Genomic DNA, 24,779 nt, shown 5'->3' with positions numbered 1-24,779 from the left:
CTGCACATCAATAAGAGAATTTTTTTATGTTTTTATTTTTTTTATTTATCATATATACTGTATATAGCCGCCCATCTCACACAAGGTGACTCTGGGCAGCGTACAACAATTTAAAAAATACAGACATTAAAACAATGACACATTAAAAAAACTGTAAAAACAAACAAAATGGAGGGGATAAAATTAATAAGGGAGCCATCATAAAATCTCCCCGGTCCCCTGGCAGCCCCAGGCCTGATCCCATAACCAGGTCTTGAGGGACTTGGAGAACATTAAGAGGGATGGAGCTAATCTCACTTCCGGGGGGAAAAGATTCCACAAGGCGGGCGCCACGGCAGAGAAGGCCCTCCTGGGAACCGTCACATGTAATTCTCTAGCAGACAGGATCCGCAGCATGCCTTCTGTGCCAGATCTGATGGGATGTGCAGGTGTAATTGGGGAGAGGCAGTGCTTCAGGTAACCCACCCCCATGCCGTGAAGGGCTTTAATGGTCAAAACCAGCAGCTTGAATTGCACCCAGAAGCAAACTGGCAACCAGTGCAGCTCGCGAAGCAGTGGTGTAACGTGTACAGCCCTGGGGGGACACATAACTGCTCATGCGACTGTACTTTGCACCAGCTGAAGCTTCTGGATACTCCTCAAGGGCAGCCCCATGTAGAGCACACTACAGAAATCCAAACGGGAAGTGACCAGGGCATGAGTGACAGCGATTAGATCCCTCTGATCTAGGAATGGGCACAACTGGTACACAACATGAAGCTGTGCAAAGGCCCTCCTGGCCACGACTGCTATCTGCTCTTCTAGCAGGAGTCCTGAGTCCAGGAGGACCCCCAGATTGCGCATAGAGTCTGCCTGGGGGAGCGCAACCCCATTCAGTACCAAAGATGGCATAGCTCCAGGACTAGAAGGCCCCAGAACCCACAAACACTCAGTCTTGCCAGGGTTCAGGTGAAGCCTGTTGTTCCCCATCCAGACACTCACAGCCTCCAGGCACCGGGATAAGTCATTCGGGGCATCGCTTAATTCAGCAGGGGCAGAGATCTATAATTGGGTATCATCAGCATACTGATGACACCTCACCCCATGGCAATGGATGAGCTCAGTCAGGGGCCTCATGTAGATGTTAAATACGAGGGGGAAGAGCACTGAAGTCTGTGGCACCCCACATAACGGGTCGAGGGTGGGATCTCTCTTCCCCAACCACCACCTACTGGAATCTGCACTGGAGGGAGGAGGTGAACTGGCACAACACAGTGCTGCCCACCCCCAATCCTCTGAGCCCATCCAGAAAGTTACCATGGTCGATGGTATCGACAGCCACTGAGAGGTCAACTGGGGCAAGAATGGATGCACAACCCCCATCCCTCCCTCGCCAGAGATCATCCAAATGCATGACCAATGCTGCTTCTGTCCCATGCCCAGGCCTGAATCCCAACTGAAAGGGACCCAAATGATCCGCTTCATCCAAGGCTGAGACTGAGGACCTGGAACACAAAACCCGCAGCAAGCAAGGGTCCCACAGTCCCTGGAAATGGCCTGCTCCCCGTCTCCCACATCTCCCTGTGCCCGTCACTACCATAATATTTTGGCCCACCCCTATCACTCCAACAGCAGCCGCATCCCTATATCGAAGCCCCTCAATTCCCAAAACCAGGGAGCATCCACTCTCCTTACCAGGCATGACTGGGAGGGGAGCTGCCCCCCCCCAAGGCTCTTTAGCCTACCAGCTCTCAGAGCCATCAGAGCCCAGCAACCGCCTCCCCGACTTCATTGCCACACCTCACACACACACATACATGGGGATCCCTCCCTTGCTGCTCCCACCAGCAGGCAGTGGGCACCCTCCCAATTCAGCCGTCATCAATGTCTTCCTCCTCCTCCGACTCTCACCCAGAGAGAGGGTCAACACGTTCAAACCCACGCGCACTCATACACACCCCACTCAGCATCCAGGACCTCCTACCTACCCTGCTGCTCCCACCAGCTGGCAGAGGCTCCAGCCATTCACCCTCCCACCAGGCCCACCTCTGGCTCTCTCCCAGAGAAAGGCAAAGGGGGAATAGCGTTCAACTTCCAGTGGGAAGCCCACAGTCCAACTCCCAGGCCCTTCACCATTAAATGGGAGCAGTGGTGTTTCCTTCTTCTTCTCTGGCTACCAGAGGGAAGCAGAAGGGCCTCCGCAGTGGAGGGGGGTCTACCACTGTCCAAAGAAACAGCTTGGGCAGTTCTCCAAAGTGGTGCGAAGAACTCCGTCCAGCAGCAGCCGACTCCTCCAGCCAGGCCAGCCAAGCCGGCCCAGAAAGTTCCAGAAAGCCGCAGCAGCTGCAGCTGAGCCAGTCCTGACAAACGCTGCCCCCGAATTCCAAGGAGCCGCCAAGTTGGCGAACGCAATGAATGTAGCTGGGGTGGCCAGCACGGCCGGCCGGCACTGCAAACACCAAGCGCTGCCGTCGCTCGTGCTCCTCCAGCCGAAGAAGTCCAAACAGACCCGAGCTGTGCAGCTTCTATATGGGTGAGTGCCAGTCCAGGGCATCCTCCACGCAACAAGCACGTACATGGCAGACACATACAAAAAGCCTAAAATTTTAATAACATTTTATTAAGTTCACGTTTCTCCCAGTGTTAGAGAGGAACCTGACAAGGTTTCTCTCCCAGCTGGGAATAAACACGCAGGCGGTTGCTTGAAGTAGAGAAGAGTTGATTTTCCAGGGCCAGATACACAAGAGGATCAGCTGTGGGGCAGCCATGCTCGGGTTTCCCCAGGAGTTCCTTTATAGGGCAGATCCTATCGGTCCTTGAAAGGCACGAAGAATGCCGGCCCTCAAGGAATTCTTGGAGGTGATTAGCCGGGAGTCCCAGAGAGGTGAAATTGGTTGGATCTTTAGAAAGGAGTGTTCTCAGGTCAGGCGCCCTCCTGTACTGGGGTTTCCTGCAATTCCCTTACCTGGTATGGTCTAATTGGCAGGTAGATACCTTCAGAGAAGAAATCTTCTTATGATCTGATTAAGATTTCAAGGTATTGAGAGAAGTGAGTAGGATGATGTATCCAAACTGAGCCGAATAATGTATCCAAACCAACTGTAGATCGGAACCAGCTTAGAGCAGTTCTTATCCGTGTAACGGTAGCTAGCTGAAATCATGAGCTCAAAGACAGAAACGCATATGGGTAACGAACTAATGAATAGTAGCTAACACACCCCACATAATTAATAAGCTAATTATAATGAACAGGCCATGTATGGACATGCATCTAATAGGAGGAACCAGGAAACTTCAAAGAGCCGGTCAGTCCTGAAGAATGTAACCTTGGAGTGCCTCAGCCCATGGGGAAACGAGGGAAGAATGATGGACGGGCTAGTTAGAAACAAAAAGTAAGGTGAAGAGCCTGGTCCCTTGGAGACCAAATCCGATTGTGCGGATTCTCCCCACTTATTGCAATAAAGGAGCTAAACCACCACCTTGTGTCCAGAGGGTTTGTCTCTTGGAGTTTTTCCGCCCTTGCATGAAGGAAAGTGCTAAGGGGAGCATATCACAGCCTGTGGGCCCTTCCTGCCACGTCTTTAGTTATTTAATTTTGGGCTGAGGTGGAGGAGTCCCGATTCTTTCTGTTATATCTTAATCTTTCTACATGAGCCCGTTCTTAGTATAGTTTAGTCATATGACTTCATTGCTGTTAAGATAAACAGTGGTAGGGTGAGACAAATGGGAACCTTTGACTTCCTGCTGACATGGGGAGGGGGATAGAATTTGATTTCCTTTTCACAATCCCTCCTTTTTCTTTTTGTGCAAAAACAGAATATTTTATGAACAATCAGTTAGGGAATCTTGTACCTACATGTCATCCTGTGACTCAGAAAGGGATGGAGGCCCCCACTGGGGGGAGATGGTTAGGAAGAAAATAAATAAACAAACAAACAAACAAACAAATGTTGATCTTGCTTTGAGAACATAAGAGCATTCCCTACAATGCCCCAAGCAGGAGGGTAAACACTGAGCAAAACAGCAAACAAATATTCCTACCACCAAGCCCATCATTCCCAGAAATGTTGTCTTCAGCCAGACAAAGTTTGGTAAACAGGAGGCAAGCCATGAGAAATCAGAGAAGCCCTGACTGTAGCCAATGTTGTCAACCAACGTTTTGAAATCCTCTATGCTTCCCTCTATCAATTTCGAATTATCAACCAAATTAAAAGAGCAAACGTCTCCAGGAGGGAGAAGGAAAATGGCTCAGGCGGTTAAATGCAGGGCAGTCCACCCCTGTGGAGTCCTTGGGGCTCTCTGAGCTTGGTTGTTCTCTTGCAAACGTTTCTTTCTAGCACTGAAGAGGTTACCTAACCAGGTAATGAAACATTTGCAAGAAAACAACCAAGCTCAGAGGACCCCAAGGACTCCACAGTTCAACCTTGAGCTATACATATTCACTTCTATTGGTCAATCCACCCCTGCAAGCTCTCTCTTACGATCACCATGCCCAGCCCTCCGCAGGATGCCCTGAGTTTCACTTGAGGGGCTTTACCTGCCCATTGTATGTATTGCAGACAACAATAAAAGCACATTTAGAGGTTTGGTTGATTATTAGAGACTGCTGAGTTCGCAACCACTCTCTCACAAAGTCAAAATAGTCACCAATTTTAGAGTCATTCAATGGCTTTGTGTTGACAGGGAATGTCCCTTGCCAGTCATGAGGCACAGACGTGGAGACCCAATATTTCTACTGCTGTTCAGCAATGGCAGTCTGGCAGTTGAACTGTCCGTGTCTGCAGCAGTCAGCGGGAGGAAGAGGCAGGCGTTTTCAGCCAGCGCAGAGATCTTTGCTTGAAACAGATCCACACCCAACTCAATTGCTTGGAAGACTCCTCCTGAGGTGACTGGAATACTCCTTGTGAGTTCCTATTGAAGGAACTATTTGTCTACTGAACAAAAGGACAATCCTTCACCACTCTTGTAGGGGAGTTTTCTTCTATTTGGAGATGTGAAGCATTTTTCCTGCAGGGCAGAATACTTTCAAATGCCGGGTGCCTCCCTTCACCCACACTTTTGCTCCTGAGGCCTCAAACTGTCTTTCCCCTTCCTTTCCTTTCCTCTGGGCAGGGGGTTCCATTTGTCACAGGAGGGGAGGGAATTTTGTGCAGGATCAGTTGTGCTGCTCTCCCTCCTGCTGTGAGGCTCCCTTCAGGTCTTTCTGGGCCTAGCTGGAGAAGCATTCCTTGGTGCCCAGGGTCTACTGCATCCTCCCCCTGTACATCTATGCCCAGTAGCACCAGGTCTGTTGTTTTTTATTGACATTGATGTTGCTGGGCACTCTCGGTGTGCTCCTGCAGCTTCCTCATTGCAACCACCAGCAGGAAGCATCAGGGTCTGACTTCCTCACATGGAGCATCCGCACCTTCTCTCCTGGGGGAGGTTTCGATATTGGGCATAGACTAGGTGGGGGTCAACAAAGCGTTGATGGAGCTTCAGAATGGCTTGGCCCAATAGTGGTCTCCTCCCTTTCAACCATTTGTGGCCAGAGAGGAGGTGGACTGGCTGCTTTGGGAGGCCTTCCCTGTGAAAACCCAGTGCCAGTATCCCAAGAGATCTCCAAAGATTGGCTTTGTCTCACAGGGCAGAGTAGCCAAGTCCCAGATCGAGTGGATCACCTTCGTAGGGATTCTTCAGCCTTGTTAGGATGAATTCCCTGATCATGCAGTGTAAGATGAAGCTGCTAGGCCGATTCTTACTGCCACAGGGAAGACAACTCATGAGACGTTAGCATAATTGTAGAAATGCATACCCAGATTGCAGGTCCTCATGCTGTGAAAGGGTGTGGGTGAATGCAAGCAGCCCTGAGGCAGAACATGGACTGCTCATCACATTTCTACTTTGATGAAAATGTTATTATATACCTCAAGTGCTAAGGACTAATACCTTCTCATTCCTAATAATTTCCTAGAATTAGAACTTGAAAAGCTGGAGAGAAGGAATCTACATTGGCATAGGAATTTATAGAGTGCCTAGACTGCTTCCAGAGCCAAAAGTTCTTAAACATTTTTGTTTTCGGATAGACCATACCAGTCCATGGAGGCTCTATCAAATATCATCCTACACATAGTTTGCCTTTTGTTCATAATATCCATATTGAGGGACAAAGATGAAACCTCCTCATAGCCCATTTAGTTTAAAAGTAAGAAGACTCCCTTGAGGGCCACTGCTGGATTCTTGTTGCAAAACAGAGAATGAGATTGCTGATAAAAGTGGAAATGCAAAGCACTCTTGGGGGCAGCACAGCAATTCAGGTCTTTCTGAGAGAAGTTACCACTTTTTCCTAACAGTAGCAGTTGGAAGAAAATGAATTTGCAAAAGAAAACATTTGAAATGCAGATCTTTATCCTAAAAAAGAAACACTCAAATTGCCCATTTACTGCAATTACCTTTTTTACATTAGAGGGGAAGCAAGTCCCCCCATCACCACCCTCCCACAGCTTCAGGTCTGATAGACTGGAAGGAAAAGATTGCTTGGGGGCTTCTGTCTTCAGGGAACTAATGCTCCAAAGCCATAATGTGGGCATGGGATTGTATCTGGTGCTACCCCTTTGTTCCCCCCAAAATCATAATTACAGTTTTCTTGTAAAGAAAAGCAGAAATAACGCTTACTCACATGAAGTATTTCTTTCTTTTCAAAACAGAAATAAACAGCACATTTAAGCTACTAACTGAATTATAAGACTAGGCCTTACTTTATCTCTGAGCTGCAGAGCTCAAACATGTGCCTTTTCTTCACAGCATAGTGGAGGAGGAAGAGGAAGTGACCTCACAGAGTCACCGCCTCCTTCCATGTTTCCCTCCAGGAACACAGGATCTGTGAGTTTTGAGTGTGTTTCTCCTACAATAAGAAGGGTAGGAGACTTTTCACAACATTCTCCTGAAAAACATCAGGTTTTTCCTAGAAACTTCAGGTCTTTTCCCCTAATGTTTCCCAAATAAAACATATGCCATGGAGCTGAAGTCGCTTTGTAATAGCATGTATAGTGCAGCGTCTTCCAAAGATGTTTGCCATTACAACAGTATTTGAGCCTTCAGACCTTTAGCCCTACCCTCACTTCTGGCCAGATGTTCTCCTGCACCAGGAAAAAGGAAAACAGAGGAACATGCACTCCTTCACTTCTTCCTGGGCCAGTTCTTGGTAGCCTTGCTGGTAGGCCGTTGAAATAGCTGATAGCTGCTTTTTGCAACTCTGCATTTAGATCAACTGCCTTCCCACCTTGAGGTCAGCCCCTCAGACAGAATTGCCAGTAAACAGACGTCCATCTTCATCTTCCCCATTCCCAACACGCTAACTCCTCACAAACCCTCTTACAACATACAATGTGCTTTTCTTCACTTCCGTCCGTGTGCATCCCGATGCCTTTCAAAAGACCACCTTGTCCCTTGCGCTCCATCTTCTGCAACCTCGCCCATTTGTTATGTTAAGTCTTGCCTGGGCTTATATCTGCCTTTTCCTGCTTTAAGCAGTCTGCATGCTTAATCGCAGAGCTCCTTGAAATGTCCCGTGAAGGAATGTGAGTATAAGGGTGTATCCTTGACATGTTCTGGTGGGGAGTGCAAGCCTGATAGCTTATGACCCCAGTCTGACTCCCATTTTATTAATTAACTGCACTTTTCCTGATATCATATCCCCCCCTTTACTTTGGTCATTTCGGGAGAAATAAATATTCTTTCCAAATGGCCACTATCTTAATCTATGTCTATGGATTGGTTAAGCTTAAATATCACACCAACCTTGGAAGGCAGGCACACTTGCACCTAATTTCACAGCTAACTGCTTGCTTTGTACTAAGCTAATATCCCAAAGTAATTATCACGGTTCTACACCTTAAGTCAGTGCTGGGCTCTCTTGCAAACTTTCTACCCAGTCTTTCTAAGTTCTTATAGATCGAAGCAGTTCTGTTGCCTTATATTTCATGCAGGTCTAGCCATTGCTCTTTCATTTGTTCCATTTCCCTTTTCTCAGGACCTTTCCAGTTTAATGCTGCAAAAATTCATGTAACAGATTAATGCTGCAAAAATTCATGTAAGGCAGACACTGAATGCAACAGCACACCATTAATACCATAATACAAAGGAACAAAATAGCCACAAAAACGCCTTTTAGCCATCCTATGTCCGGCAACCATGAAGTGAGAGTTTCCCATATGTTGTGTAGAGAAAAGATGGGACTGTTGAAGGATTAATCTGATGTCAGTGGACACTTGACTCCTGCAATCTACATATGTACAACAGCTTGTATTAAAAATAGCACACACCTACTTGGCTTGCCAACAAAAATCATCAGCGGTGGCTTTTGTAAGGATTTCGAGGGAGGCTGAAATATTGAGGAGGGTGTGAGAGGAAAATTTTAGTAGCCTTTTGTATGTTTTAATGTTAGTTTTGATTGCATTTAATAAAGCCAAGTTAGCTGAAGTGTGACCTGTAGGGCAATGACAGGAAAAGTCAAATGCAAGACTAAGCAACTTGCTGATGGGAAAAGACATGACAGGGACGAATATAATAGGAAAGTATGATAAAATTAGCACCAAGGACGTTATGGTTCAGTTGCTAAACCTAGGAGTCATGTCTGCGGTTTGTGGTTTTAAAGGATAAAAAGGATTGCAATTTCGGGGTCTGCACCCACTTGTTCAAGCTGTCTACCTGACAGCTCGGTCAAGTTGGTCACGACACTGCAATGTGAATCTAAGTAGGTACCTTGTATGCTATTGGTTGAATTTTACTTGCTTGTTGAACTAACATTTAATAAAGCTTTTAGGACTTTGAAGTGACTTGTTTTATGGTGTCTCTGCCTCCCGTGTTTAACGTGGTTTTTTCCCTGACAAGGGCATTTACAAATCCTCTTCTGTAATGTAATGGGCTTGTCAGAAATTACAAAGGGAACCCGAAACTCCCCTAAATAAAGACACATAACACAAAGAGTTATTGCAAACAACTGACTCATCACTTCAAGGGTTAAGGAACCCTGTTCTGATAAGGAGCTGTTCTCTCTTCTCCGTTACTTCGGGATGGCAGCTGTACCAGAGTCTATGGATTGAGTCAAGGATGAAGGGTTGAATTATAACTCTGGCCTGAAATTTGGATCCTTCACTTCTTCCCATGAAGTGAGGTGCTTGATTCACACTTCATCTGGGGCTTTGCCTTTGGAAAAGAGTCCTCAGTCCATCTAGAGGTTCAGCTTCCCACTCAGACTCCTGGGTCTCTTCAGAAATCGGTTGTTCAGTCACAGGAGGGGACTTCTTTATTTGAGAATGGTGAATCCAATTCTTTAGTCCATCTACCTTCAGTGATGTATGGGAGCAAGGAGCATTTGATATGGTCCCTTCCACTTCAGACCAAAAGGTCAACTGTCCAGGTTTTCACCAACACCCAGTCTCCAGGTTGAAATGGATGTATGCGGTGGTCCAACCCTGGGTGACCTCGCACCTGTAGATATTGAGAAAAAGAAGAACTCACAGCAGACAACTGTTTGACATATCGTTGAATTAGTCCCTCTCCTATGTATTTCTCGACTCCTGCCCCAGTATTTAATTAAAGGGGGTAAGGCCTCCCATAAACAATCTCAAAGGGAGCCAGCTTAGTTCTCTTGCTCAGCGCAATTCTCATCTCTGCTTCTCCTTGTCACAGTAGATTGGGGAAGAATTATCTATAGTCACCTCTCCATTAGGTATCGAGGGCATTATCTCAATTCTTTTTCCCATTACTGTCTGCCTTGCCACCGGATCAGCTTTCCTATTTCCTTTTACAATTTCTTTCTCCTTGGTATGTACTTTCACACGAATGACTGCCACCTCCCCTGGTCCATCCACTGCCTCTAACAGCTTCAAAATCTCTCTTCCGCATTTTACCTCCTTCTGACCTGCCTTCAACTTTCCTCTCTCCTTCCATAATTTTCCACTTTCTGCAACATCCCATAGAGTAACCACAGTGTACCTGCTTTCCTTTCCCCTTCTTCCATAAAGCTGCTTCCATCTGTATACAATTCCCACTCTGGATTCTGCAGAGGTACATCTTTCAAATCCTCTCTACTTGAGAAGGTCTGGTCTAGAGCCTCCTCACACTGGGGCAAAAGCTTGCTGGATTTAATTTATTGCTGACCACAAGTTGGACATTCGGGTTCTCTAACAAGGTGACCTGATATTGTGCCATCCTGCCACTTGTTAGCCAACACGAGCCCTTCCTTTCCAAAACAGTAAGCACTGCATGTGGGACATTTACAGTCAAAGGTTGCCCCAAAGTTAATTTCTCTGCCTCTTTCACCAACATAAAAATTGCTGCCACCACCAGCAAGCACACTGGCCATCCTAGCACTACAGGGTCTATTTGTTTGTTAAAATAAGCCACAGATCGTTCCCAGGAGCCCCACCTTTGGGTTAGCATTCCAGCTGCTATTCCTTGCCTTTCATCTACAAATAACTGAAATGGCTTGGTTAAATCTAATATCCCATAATAATATTATACATTTTCAACCCATACATGTGACAGTGTCCATGACAACTTGGGGTTTTCTGCATCTGGGACACCTGGTGGCCTTGGAACATTTGTTATGTTAAGTCTTGTCTGAGTTTATCTCTGCCTTTTCCTGTTTTAAGCAGTCTGCATCCTTAATCATAGAGCTCATTGACATGTTCTGTGAAGGAATGCGAGTCTAATGGTTTATTGTTGACATGTTTAGGTGAGGAGTGTGAGCCCGAAAGTTTATGACCCCAGTCTGACTCCCATTTTATTAATTAACTCCACTTTTGCTGATATCAACCTTCATCTTCCCCATCAGACACCAGGTAAGGTCTACATTCCAAGGATATTTTTCCTGGGGAAAAGGTGCTTAGTTAAGGGTCGAGGGGCCTGGAAAGAAGGAAGGAAGTTCCTAGTACAGAATGGTGCTGAGGTGGGACACGGGGGGGCCGAGGAAGGGGTGGTATTCTAAAGCAGGGCCGAACAAAAAGCATCCATTGTGCCAAGAGGAGGGGGTCAGGCACGGCCGCCCACCTATCAGCCTACCCTCACCACTTTGGCTTTTGGGTGAAGAATAAAGAGCTGAATTTTGTGCAACTGCCAGTTGTCTCTTTGATCCCAGCTCAGAAACGAAGTGGTGAGAGATAATTCTAACAGCTATACAGGCTGAGACTTAGGGAAATCCAGGGTTAGGGGTAGAAGGTCCCAAGGTCTAAGGACATCCCTTGAAAAGGAATCCCGTTTCCTTACTTATAGAGAGCTGAGGGAAAGGAGAACACACACACATTCGCGCGCACACACACATACATAGAAAGTTGGGAGTAGAAATGAGCAAGAGGCTCACACAAGAACTTACCTAATTAGTGGAGGAATTGAAAGTTACACTCGGGATTAGAAAGTCCTGCCCAGCAGAACCAACAGAGCAGATGGAAAGGTTTTCGTTTCGATCTCAAAGATTTTAATAAGGCACAGTTGAAGGTCCCCATTGCAGGCCAAATTGGTCTACCAGCTGTGTGGGTCATCCGAGCCCATTCCAGACACAAACCTGGTGCACAACTCTTCCTCGTCCCCGTCTGTACGGGTAATAACCCCCGTCCCAGATGAGGAGCATCCTTTCCAGTGGGGAGCTCGGGGAGACCTTGGGCTGCTCATTCCCCATCTTCCCCAACCGATGACACGCGTGTCCCCCAAGGTGTTAGGGGTATCCTTTATACCCGGAGACTTCCCAGTGAACTCCTGGCCCTCCTCCTCATTCCCTGGTTCTGGACTGAGAGAGGGACAAGACAAGCAGGCCAGTATTTGCCCAAATAGAGCCAAGCGCACAACCTTGCGCTACCCGTTGAGGCACATGGGTCTTGTCAGCCCCCCTTGCTTTCTAGGACCTCCCCGTCATTGCCAAGAAGGACTCGCGGAAGTCTGGGGGCAGCTGGAACTGAATTTTTAGACCCACAGCCCTGGTCAACAGCATGGATTGAAGGATAAATAAGGAATCTCACACTCACACATCCACTGGGAACAAGAAAAAAAAAAAGGGCACTTACCAACTATGAAGTCTCACGTTCAAGCAACTGTTCGGCTGAAGACCAAAACTCCTTTTACTACCAGTGTCGAAGCGGGCAGAGTCTGGGGCAGCACCCTCCCAACAAATGGTCCGGTGCCGGCCGGGTGAGGTTCCCCAGGCTTGGTCCGTTGACCCGGTTAGTCTTGGGCTCCTGGCTGGCTCACCATATTGTTAGAAAGAAAACTTATGAGGTTCGTCTCCAACCTGGGAATAAACACGCAGCCGGTTGCTTGAAGGAGAGGGAGGACGTCCACCATCACGACCTCAGGAAGGAGGAGAACCACTGCAAAGCAGGGCATTCCCTCAGACACGTTGCAGAAGAAGGCCACGGTCAGGGGTACCAAAAGCCACTGAAAGATCTTTGAGGACCGCTCTCTCCCAATCCTGGTCTCTCCATAAGTCATCCATAAGTGCAACCAATGCAACTCCCATCCTGTATCCCGGCCGGAAAGCAATTCCCAAGGAGCCAAATCGTCGGCTTCCTCTAAGGCTCTCTGCAGTTGCAGAGCATCAGCCCTTTCAGGCAAGCCAGCTCAGGAACTGGACACCACAGAGCCTGTTGAAGCTCTGCGATGTTATTGTGGGGCACAAGGACAGCAGCTTGAAAGCCTGTCAAAGTGTCCCACTGACCTCTTTTATGGGATGCAGAATCAAGACGGGATTCTTTTTACTCTCTTAAGTAGGAAAAATGCTGAATTCGATTTCCTGTCTGCTCCTTTCCTACATCTACTCCCTCTACCCAGGGATGCAACTTTCTCCAGAACGTCTCTTAAAATGGAGATGTTCTACAGTTTTCGAAAGCAGCTGGATGGAGACAGGTTCCTGATCGGGGGGACCTGGGGGGGTTCCTTATCGCCCCTTCCTCCTGACCACATGGAAATAACCCGCTTTCTCCACTCTTTGCATGAGGTCTTCCACTGCACACAGCATCCAGCAGGGGGCGGCCTCTACAGAGGGGAAAACCATGCACCTCAGCGCCAGGCCACTAGAGGGCGAGTGCCACAGGTGGCTTTCCAGAGGAGGGTGGGAAAAGGAGTGACATCATTACATCTTGCCTCTCTAGGAACTTGTAATCTCTGTCTTTAACCCATTGAGCTTCGCAGGAGGTAAAAAGGCTGCAGGAAAGTCTTGCAGGGAAGAGATCCAGATCAGGCCTTGGGAGAGGGAGAGTTTGCACTGCAAATCTGCAGCAGGAAAGAAGGTGCAGGGAACCTGCAAGGAAGGAGGTGCCCGAGATTGTGCCTGCATTCTCACCACGCGCTGATGAGGCTGAAATAGGGCTGGATCCCCTGCAGTTCAACACGTCTCAGGAGGGTGAGTGAACCACAACATCCCCTTAAGCTTAGTTCCTCCAAGCCCTGTGCTTTGTGTGAACTCAGCCCCTGCAGTTGGGGGATGTGTTTCGGCTTAAGGCATGTTGTCTGAACCCGCCTGCATGTTGTGGTGTGACTTGGCTCTTAAAAGCAAACCCTGGAGAAAGGGAACGAGGACATCCCAAGGCAGGCTCATTTCACTGGCATTTCATTTTATCTGCACTGGACTTTGGGGGTTTGTTAACCTGTTTGGGGTTTGTCATGTGGTGTGAATCCTGCTTTTAGGGAAACGTAGATATGGGTTTTTAAAAAGCCAGCCCTTCCTTCTGAGAAAAAGAAACAGAAAATGCTCCAATAAGCATTTATTGGGCATTCCAAAACCTTCGGTGATGTCAATCCCATATTTTGCAACACACACACAGAAATAAACACAGGACGTCTCTGTTCAATGCCACTGCCATCCTATACCAGCTCAAAAAAATGGTGCCTTCCATGCAGATGAGTGTTGTTCTATGGTGAAATCCATCACTTTCTAATTCTTGGAATTTCTTTTCTTTTCCATCTCAGACACAGAAAGCGGAAGCCTTTTGTAGGTCCTTGTGTACAGACAAAATTCTCTCTTGGACAAAGAGGGCTCTGTGGCCTGCTGTGGTCATTCCTCAGCTACAGGAACAGTCCTATGAATGAAAAGGCATTTGGAGAGCCACAAGATTCCTCGGACCTCTTTGGAGTTGCGTTACAGCACAGAGAAAGAATGGAGACACAACCCTTAGCAAGTGAGGGAACTGGAGAAGGCCCTTCCGCTGTTCAGCCTAGGAGCTGTGGGGAGATCTGGGCAAGAACTGGGCAGAAGATCCTGGAGGAGGAAACCATCCATTCAGAAGTTCAACCCCAGAACTTCAGGAGCATCAAATACCAGGAGGCTGAGGGTCCCCGAGGGCTTTGCAGCCGTCTCCACTACTTTTGTTGTCGATGGTTGAGACCAGAAAAGCACACAAAAGCGCAGATGCTGGACCTGGTAGTTCTGGAGCACTTCCTGGCCCTTCTGCCCCTGCAGATGGCGACCTGGGTGCAGGAGTGTGGAGCAGAGACCAGCTCCCAGGCAGTGGCCCTGGCGGAAGGCTTCCTCCTGAGTCAGGCGGAGGAGCAGAAGGAGCAGGTCAAGTTGCAGGTGGGAGACCTTCATTTTCGGAGCCCAGAAGGGGTCTGAATGGAAAAAACCATGCATTTGAATTCTTAAGCCCTCCTCACGAGAGTTCTCTGCCATTCCTAATATGTGGAGATGTTTCATTAATTCTTGTAGGACATTCTTCCGTTATCTATTCTAGAAGATAGATTTGGGAAAGCCGTTCTTTTCTTAATTTCCAGCCTCGCTTATGGATACTGTGGGCTTTGAAGCTGTGTTCAGAGAACAAGAATCCACCTCATTTTGTGTGATGTCTGTTAATTTTTCTTCTTTTCTCCTGCCTACTATTTCAAGTCCTTCGCTGTGGACGTCAGAGATCCTGAGGGAAGCAGCAATCCATCTAGCCCCCATCAGGAGCTGTTTTTCAGGAGGATGTCTAAGGCAGATCCAAGTCAGGACACCTCAGGAGGTAATTGAAGGCCCTCCCATTCCCCAACAGATCCCAGCTCTCTCATCTTCTCTATGTCTTCTCTTCTCTAGAATGCCGCCTCCTATTTTATTAATTCTGCACTTTAAAATTCTCTCTCCCTCACAGGGAAGACTCGAACAAAGTTGTCTGGTCTTTCTGGTGGAGCTGCAACAGTGGCTGAACCTCCAGCTCAAGTAAGAGGAGGAAATTTATCTATTAGACTTCTATTCTCCCTTTCCTTCAGGCAGTCTCTCCTTCCATGTTTCCGCCTTTTTGGGGCTTCAGTGTTTTCTTGTCCTTGAGCAACATGGAATGGGGAATAGCAGATTCCAGTTGCTCTCAGTCAGCTTAGCCTCCTCTGAAGTCTGTGGTTGGGATTAAATGGTTTGTAATTTCACCCCTGAGATTCTTATTAGGAAATCTTTTTTTTAAAGATCAGTACTTAACTCTCCTCCTGCTAGTTACTCTTCCTACTATTTGTTTACAATAACTAATTTTTTAAAAAGTTCCTGAAGGGATAGGAGTAATATTATTTCAGCCATACCAACTGCTAAATATTTGTTCAGTCAAAAGCTCTGGGCTCTTTCCATTTTCTCACCTAAACCTTGGAATCCAACCAAGCATCACCATTTACTTAGTGCATATCTTTGCTTTGGGAATTTGTGAAGAATAGGACAGATCTTGCAAATCCTCCTGGCCTGTTCTGTTCTTTTTTTCCTTGTTCAGGACAGTCTTGTGTCCTTCGAGGAGGTGGCTGTGTATTTCTCCGAGGAGGAGTGGTCTCAGCTGGATCCTCACCAAAAAGTGCTGCATTGGGAAGTCATGCTGGAAAATTATAGGAACATGGCCTCTCTGGGTAAGGGTTTCCTTTTCTCCCATCAGAGAGTTTGGGAAGACACTTTGTAGTTAAATACCATCAGCTACATCTTATGAAAAAAAATTGCCAACCAGATGTCAACTCTTGGGAGGGAAAAGGAAAAGATCTGGTCTTCTCCTGGTTCGAGGAAGGAAGGACGTCACTGGCTCTCTTCTTACATGCATTTCTCATTTGGTGAATTTTTCAATTTCTATTTAAAGGTATCAGTGAGAAACTCACTCCTTGGCTTCAGGAGATGCTCAACTCCATCACACTGATTTCAGCTTTTTGGGCCCAGATGCTTCCCTATCTGTCCTATGAAGGATTCTCATTTATTCAGGCTGTTGGGTTAATCACTTCTCTTCCTTTTTATTTCTATCCTGAACCTTGGAATTAAGGGCGAAATGGTGCTCTTTTTCCATTGCAATTGAGCTGTTTCGGTTTTAATATAAGAGCTCTAGAATTTTTTTCTCTGCAACCATCTCATTTTGGCAAGAGAAAAATGAATAGCAAATAGAACATAGTTTGGGTAGGACGAAAACAACAAATTTCAAAATTGATTTAGTTCTCACTGGTCTTTCCTGTCATTGACCCCCCCCCCCCACTCCTCCCATAAATTTTGGGTTTCTCCTAATGCCTCCTTGGATGTTTCCCGTGATTCTTGCTGAACTCAACACTGACTCTGGGAAAGGTTTGACTATAGAAAGATAATTCTAAAGTAACCGGAGGCTGTAGATGCTTTCAAAGCTATTATGGCTCATGAATATAGAAATTATCATTTCTATACCATGCCATTGTAAGGATGCAAACATGCAATTCCTACAGTTTGATCTTTCCTCCAACCTTGCTATCATTTTCATTTCTCTTTTCCTTTGAAGGTGATCATGGCTATGAGACTAAAGATCCCAATGAAAAATCCAGACTGATCAGGCATGGAGACGGAATGGACAAGGAACTGGAGATGCAACTAGAAAGGCATGAGAGAAGCCAGTCAAAGATTTGGAATCAGGAAAACCCATCTTCCATGGATGCTGAGACGCAAGGTTTTCTTGCCCAACAAGGAAAAATAAAGGAAATATATATGGGAAAAAGTATAAGAGTATTAAAAGACAAATTAGTTGTAAATGAACGCTCTCCAACCCAAACCAAAGGAGAAGGTTATATCTGCAGAGACAATGGAAAAAATCACAATTGGACTTTCACTCTTTCCTGTGAAAATAGATCCCTTACATCTCATAAAAGGATCCAGACAGGAGAGAAGCCATATAAATGCATGGAGTGTGGAAAGAGCTTTTGTAATAGGAAGAAACTTACTTCCCATAAAAGGATCCACACAGGGGAGAAGCCATATAAATGCACGGAGTGTGGAAAGAGCTTTATTAGTAGCAGTCAACTTATCTCTCATAAAAGGATCCACACAGGGGAGAAACCATATAAGTGCATGGAGTGTGGAAAGAGCTTTACTACTAGCAGTCATCTTACTTCCCATAAAAGGATCCACACAGGGGAGAAGCCATATAAGTGCACCGAGTGTGAAAAGAGCTTCTGTGAAAATACATCCCTTATGAGACATAAAATGATCCACACAGGGGAGAAACCACATGAATGCATGGAGTGTGGAAACAGCTTCAGAATAAGCAGTCAACTTATTGTCCATAAAAGGATTCACACAGGGGAGAAGCCATATAAATGCATGGAGTGTGGAAAGAGCTTTCGTACTAGGAGCAAATTTACTTTCCATAAAAGGATCCACACAGGCGAGAAACCATATAAATGCATGGAGTGTGGAAAGAGCTTTCGTACTAGGGGTGAACTTACTTCCCATAGAAGGATTCACACAGGGGAGAAACCATATAAGTGCATGGAGTGTGGAAAGACTTTTCGTCGAAACAGTAATCTTAGTTCCCATCATAAAAGAATCCACACAAGGGAGAAACCATATAAATGCACAGAGTGTGGAAGGAGCTTTTCTACTAGCAGTGATCTTACTTGCCATAAAAGGATCCACACAGGGGAGAAACCATATAAATGCATGGAGTGTGGAAAGAGCTTTACTGCTAGCGGTCATCTTACTTCCCATAAAAGGATCCACACAGGCGAGAAACCATATAAATGCATGGAGTGTGGAAAGAGCTTTACTACTAGCAGTCATCTTACTTCCCATAAAAGGATCCACACGGGGGAGAAACCATATAAATGTGTGGAGCATGGAAAGAGCTTCAGGAGGAGGAATGACCTAATTGCCCATACACAGATCTGTTTGGGCGAGAATCCATGTAAATTCTAGATTTAGTTGTTTAAATCTATACATTTTCTATTTATGTACAATGAACTGGGAAAATAAGATTTCTTTGAGTCTGACACTCACAGCTGGCAGCCCAAGGGAAATTAATTTACCAATGAAAATAAAAGGGCCGTTTTAAGTATGAACTGGATTTTTGAATGTACTGCTATTTTAGGTGGCCAATGTTATTGCACACCCATAAGAGAAATTTATTTTTTCTTAAGTTTACATTTATCCCAGTGTTAGAAACCTTACAAGGTTCATCTCCCAGCCAGGAATAAGCACACAAGCCGTTGCTTGAAGGATACAGAAGAGTTTATTTTCCGAGAGCCAGATACACAAGAGGATCAGCTGTGGGGCAGCCATGCTCCTGTTTCTCCAGGAGATCCTTTATAGGGGAGATCCTATTGTTCCTTGAGAGGTGTGAAGGAATGCCAGCCCTCGAGGAATTCTTGGAGAAGGTGATTAGCCGGGAGTCCCAGGGAGAGGCTCTCCAGTGAAATTGGTTGGATCTTTAGAAGGGAGCTTTGTGAGGCCAGGCACCCTCCTGCTCTGGGGTTTCCTGTGGTTCCCTTACCTGGTATGGTCTAATTGGCATCTAGATCCCTTCAGAGAAGAAATCTTCTTATGATCTGATTAAGGCTTCAAGGCATGTTAGTCCTTCCAGCCAGGTCTTTAGTTCTCTAATTTGGGGCTGGGGTGGAGGATTCCTGATTCTTCCTGCTACATTTTTAATCCTTTTAGGTAAGCCCATTCTTACTATAATTTGATCCTATGGCTTGATTGCTGTTCAGATAAAGAAAGGAAGGGTGAGACAAATGGGAAGCTTTGACTTCCTGCTGACATGGGGGGAGGGGAATTTGATTTCCTTCTCACAATCCCTCCTTTTTTTTTGTACAAAAACAGAATATTTTATCCACAATCAGTTAGGCAATCTTGTAGCTATACATCATCCTGTGATACAAATTCATATGTTTGGTCCTTCTGCATCAAGATTAGGGATACCTACCTTGGGGAAAGGGATGGAGTCCCCCACTGGGGGGAGATGGGTGGGGAGAAATTAAATAAATAAATGTTGATCTTGCTTTGAGAACAGAAGAGTATTCCCTACAACGCCCCAACCAGGAGGGTAAACACTGAGCAACACATCAAACAATTATTCCTATTACCATCAAGCCCATCATCCCCAGAAATGTTGTCTTCAGCCAGGCAAAGTATGGTAACCAGGAGGTAAGCCATGAGAAATCAGAGAAGCCCTGACTGTAGCCAATGTTGTCAACCAAAGTTTTGAAATCCTCTATGCTTCCCTCTATCAATTTGGAATTATCAACTGAATTAAAAGAGCAAATGTCTCCAGGAGGGAGAAGGAAAATGGCTCAGGGGGTTGAATACAGGGCAGTCCACCCCTGTGGAGTCCTTGGGGCTCTCTGAGCTTGGTTGTTTTCTTGCAAACATTTCTTGCTAGCACTGAAGAGGTTACCTAGCCAGGTATGGAAACGTTTGCAAGAAGACAACCAAGCTCAGAGGACCCCAAGACCTCCACAGTTCAACCCTGAGCCGCACATGGATCTTCTATTGGTCAGTCCACCCCTGCGAGTTCTCTCTTGCAATCAGCGTGCCCACCCTTCCGCAGGATGCCTTGAGTTTCAGTTGAGGGGCTTTACCTGCACATCGTATGTACCGTAGACACATGGCTTATCAACAATAAAAGCCTATTTAGAGTTTTGGTTGATTGTTAGAGAGTGCTGAATTCGTATCTGCTCTCTCACAAACTCAAAATAGTCACCAATGTTAGAGTCATTCAGTAGCTTTGTGTCAACAGGGAATGTCCCTTGCCAGTCATGAGGCACAGACATGGAGACCCAATATTTATACTGCTGTTCAGCGATGGCAGTCTGGCAGTCGAAATGTCAGTGAATGCAGCGGGTAGGGTAAGAGGCAGGCGTTTTCAGCCAGCACAGGCACCTTTGCTTTAAGCAGAGTCACGCCCCAAGTCAGGAGCTTGGAAGACTCCTCCTGAGGTGACCACAATCCTCCTCGTGAGTTGCTACTGAAGTCCACTGAAGAAAAGGACAATCCTTCGCCACTCTTGTAGGGGAATCTCCTTCTATTTGGAGATGTGAAGCAGGGTTTTTTTTCCTGCAGGGCAGAATACTTTGCCTGCTTTCAAACGCCCGGTGCCTCCCTTCACCCACACTTTTGCTCCTGTGGTCTCAAACTGTCTTTCCCCCTTTCCTTTCCTCTGGGTAGGGGGTACCCCTTGTCACAGGAGGGGAGGGGATGTTGTGCAGGATCAGTTGCACCACTCTCTCTCCTGCTATGCGGCTCCCTTCAGGTCTCTCTGCACCTAACTGGAGAAGCATTCCTTGGTGCCCAGGGTCTATTGCATCCTCTCCCTGTACATCTATGCCCAGTAGCGCCATGTCTGTTGTTTTTTATTGACATTGATGTTGCTGGGCACTCTTGGGTCTCCTCCTGCAGCTTCCTCATGGCAACCACCAGCAGGAAAGCATAAGGGTCTGACTTCCTCACATGGAGCGTGCGAAGCTTCTCTCCTGGGGGAGGTTTCGATATTGGGCAAGACTAGGTGGGGGTCAACAAAGCATTGATGGAGCTTCAGGATGGCTTGGCCCAATAGTGGTCTCTTCCCCTTCAACCATTTGTGGCCAGAGAGGAGGTGGACTGGCTGCTTTGGGAGGCCTTCCCTGTGAAAGCCCAGTGCCAGTATCCCAAGAAATCTCCAAGAGACTGGCTTTGCCTCACAGGGCAGAGAGTGGCCGAGTCCCAGATCCAGTTGGTCACCTTCGTAGGGATCCTGGAGCCTTGTTAGGATTAGTTACCTGATCATGCAGTGGAAGATGAAGCTGCTAGGCCGATTCTTACTGCCACGGGGAAGACAAATCTTGGGAGGTCAGCATAACTCTAGAAATGCATTCCCAGAATGCAGGCCCTCCTGCTGTGAAAGGGTGTGGGTGAATGCAAGCAGCCCTGAGGCAAAACTTTGAGTGCTCATCAGATTTCTATTTAGATGAAAACATCATTATATAGGTCAACTGCTAACTAATATCTTCTCGTTCATAATAATTTTCTAGAATAAGAACTTGAAAAGCTGGAGAGAAGGAATCTACATTGACATAGGAATGTATAGAGTTCCTTGATTGCTTCCAGAGCCAAAAGTTGTTAAAAAGATGTTGTTTTGTTTTCAGCTAGACCATACCAGTCCATGGAGGCTCTATCAAATATTGTCCTAAACATTGTTTCCCTTTTGTTCATCATATACATATTGAGGGAGAAACATGAAACCTAGTAAACCTCTCCTCATAACCCTTTTAGTTTAAAAGTAAAAGACAGGAAGACCCCCTTGAGGGCCAAGGCTGGATTCTTGTTTCAAAGCAGAGAATGAGACTGCTCATAAAGGTGGAGATGCAAAGCACTCTTGGGGTCAGCCCAGCAATTCAGGTCTTCTTGAGAGAAGTGACCACTTTTTCCTAACAGTAGCAGTTGGAAGAAAATAAATTTGAAAAAGAAAACATTTGAAATGCAGAACTTTATTCTAAAAAATAAACAAATTGCCCATTTACTGCAATTACCTTTTTTATATTAAAGGGGGAAGCAAGTTCCCACCCACCGACCCACCCACCCCCACCTTCAAGCATGATAGACTGGAAGGAAAAGATTGCTTTGGGGCTTCTATTTTCAGGGAACTAATTCTCCAAAGCCATAAAAAGAGTAGGAAACTTTCCATTACATTTTCCCAAAAAATATTGGGCTGGGGTTTCCCTCCTGATGTTTCTAAAATAAAACATATATCATGTAGCTGGAGTTATTTTGTAATAGCATGTATAAACTACAAAATACTGGACGATGTTGCAAAGATCTTTGCCATTAGAATAGTATTTGACCTTTCAGACCTTTAGCCCTTCCCTCACTTCTGGGCAGATGTTCTCCTGCACCAGGAAGAAAAAAACGGGAAACAGAGGAACATGCACTCCTTCACTTCTTCCTGGGCCAATTCGTGGTAGCGTTTCCGATGGGCCGTTCAAAGAGCTTATAGCTGCTTTTTGCAACTCTGCATTTAGATCAACTGCCTTCCCACCTTGAGGTCAGCCCCTCAGACAGAGTTGGCAGTAAACAGACGTCCACCTTCATCTTCCCCATTCCCAACACACCAACCCGTCACAAACCCTCTTACAACATACAATGTGCTTTCCTTTGCTTCCGTCCGTGGTGCGTCTTCTGATGCCCTTCAAAAGACCACCTCGCCCCTTCGCGCTCCATCTTCTGCAGCCTCGCCCAGCCCTTCCGCCGTCACTAAGACCCACTCCCAGCAGTTCACAGCAGTCCCCACAGACTTCAGTCTTCCTCTACTCAAGGTTGCCACTTCCTGACCACTGGAGCTCTCCTGGGTCTTTCCACGGAGAGGAGATTTCCTCCCCTCTGACCCAGAGCTGTATGAAAAGGCCCCAGAATCTCAGATCTGTTGCAGGGTGGAGACACGGTTAGGTCTCCTACCCCCACACAACCCCAGTGGCTCAAGTATGTATGGCTTTGCTTCACCCGGTAATGTTGTGAATTGGCTTTCCAAACCAAACACCAGCACACATGCCTCAAGAAGAGGAATGAAAAGGAGAAAGGTCTGTTCCAAAAGAGAAATACACAGAAATCAAATACAAGAGGAGGCCTCTACAAAAGTAATTTAAAAAATATTAAATATGTGGCATCTCAGGAATGCGCACCACCAAGTATAGAATTCCAGTCATTCAGATTTTACTGCCCATTGCTATACTTGGTGGTGCGTTTTCCTCCCCCCCCCCCCCTTCGTTTAATAGGAGTTTGTGGAGCAACCAGGGGCAGAGAGGAAGACATAAATCGGAAGGGCAGAGCTATGGAGAAGAGCAGCCTTACGTTTTCAGCTAGAGTATTAGCTGTGCCAGAAGATTTTATATATTACATACACGTATATTTCATATTTAGTATTTACACACACATACTGTATATATACAGTATTTAGTATTGAGGCATTTAGCCTTTCATTAAGGATTTCTGAATCCTGTTTCCTTCTTCAATTTTTTAAGTTTGGAGGCCATTTTCACTAACCTTGAGAGATCTGAATATGTCCCCATAGACACCAGGTAAGGTCTACATTCCAAGGATAGTTTTTCTGGGGAAAAGGTGCTTGGTTAAGGGTCGAGGGGTTGGAAAAGGGAGGGAGGGAGGGAGGGAGGGAGGGAGGGAGGGAGGAAGGAAGGAAGGAAGGAAGGAAGGAAGGAAGGAAGGAAGGAAGGAAGGAAGGAAGGAAGGAAGGAAGGAAGGAAGGAAGGAAGGAAGGAAGGAAGGAAGGAAGGTCCTAGTCCGGAATGGTGCTGAGGTGGGACATGGGGGGCTGAGGAAGGGGCAGTATTCTGAAGCAGGGGCCAAAGGAAAAGCCTCCATTGTGCTAAGGGGGGGGTCAGGTGCGGCCACCCACCTATCAGCCTGCCGTCACCGCTCTGGCTTTTGGGTGAAGAATAAAGAGATGAATTTCGTGCAACTGCCAGTTGTCTCTTTGATCCCGGCTCAGAAACGAACTGGGAAGAAATAATTCTGACAGCTATACAGGCTGAGACTTAGGGAAATCCAGGGTTAGGGGTGGAAGGTCCCAAGGTCTAAGGACATCCCTTGAAAAGAAATCCCATTTCCCTACTCACAGAGAGCTGAGGGAAAGGGGAACACACACACACACACACACACACACACACAAAATTGGGAGTAGAAATGAGCAGGAGACACACAGAAGAACTTTTCTAATTAGCCTCAAGAAGTTCATGGTTCAGAAAGACAAACAGAGAAAACGCTCATGCATACACAGATGCACTTGATTAAAACACAAAACTATTGGTAACTCATTTCTCACAAGGCTGGGCTGTAAATATTTGTCCCAATGACTACAGTTATTGTGTATATATACGGGGCTCTTTCCTGGCCAGGCAAGTACCAACAGGGCAGATGGGAAGGTTTGTTTCGATCTCAAAGATTTTAATATGGTGCAGTCAAAGGTCCCCATTGCAGGCCAAATGGGTCTATCAGCTGTGTCAGTCATCCGAGCCCATTCCAGGCACAAACCTGGTGCACAACTCTTCCTCGTCCCCCCTTGTACGGGTAATAACGCCCGTCCCAGGCAAAGGGCATCCTTTCCAGGGGGGAGGTCGGGAGACCTTGGGCTGCTCATTCCCCATCTTCCCCAACCAATGACACGCGTGTCCCCCAAGGTGTTAGGCGTATCCTTTACACCCGGAGACTCCCCAGTGAACTCCTGACCCTCCTCCTCACTCCCTGCTTCTGGACTGAGAGAGGGACAAGGCAAGCAGGCCGGTATTTGCCCAGATAGAGTCAAGCACATGACCTTGCGTGACCTCTTGAGGCATCTGGAGTCTTGTCAGCCCCCCTTGCTTTCTAGAACCTCCCAGTCCTTGTCCAAGAAGTCTGGGGGTGGCTGGAACTGAATTGTTACACCCACAGCCCTGGTCACCAGCATGGATTGAAACATAAAGAGGGAAACACACAAGGGCAATTACTAACTCTGAAGTCTCAGGTTCAAACAACTCTTTAGCTCAAAACCAAAACTCCTTTTACTACCAGTGTCGAAGCGGGCAGAGTCCGGGATAGCACCCTCCAGACAAATGGTCTGGTGCCAGCCAGGTGAAGTTGCCCA

The 24,779-nt window shown here is 46.5% G+C and overlaps 1 protein-coding gene across 1 annotated transcript; it reads left to right on the top strand.

Moving 5' to 3' along the window:
• The first annotated feature begins 13,141 nt into the window (after window positions 1-13,141).
• On the top strand, window positions 13,142-18,255 carry LOC112542660 (uncharacterized). Its single transcript, XM_088129480.1, has 6 exons — window positions 13,142-13,354; window positions 13,921-14,524; window positions 14,834-14,948; window positions 15,075-15,142; window positions 15,675-15,804; window positions 16,683-18,255. The coding sequence occupies exons 2-6, from the start codon at window positions 14,033-14,035 to the stop codon at window positions 18,089-18,091; spliced, it is 2,214 nt and encodes a 737-aa protein (XP_087985606.1). The 5' UTR covers window positions 13,142-13,354; window positions 13,921-14,032; the 3' UTR covers window positions 18,092-18,255.
• Window positions 18,256-24,779: the final 6,524 nt, after the last annotated feature.

This window comes from Python bivittatus, unplaced genomic scaffold (genome assembly GCF_059951505.1).
Source record: "Python bivittatus isolate LINGU-HERP-01145 unplaced genomic scaffold, Pbiv_v1 ctg000810_np1212, whole genome shotgun sequence".
NCBI classification, from domain to species: Eukaryota; Metazoa; Chordata; class Lepidosauria; order Squamata; family Pythonidae; genus Python; species Python bivittatus.
This window is presented reverse-complemented; position numbering and strand designations above follow the sequence as displayed.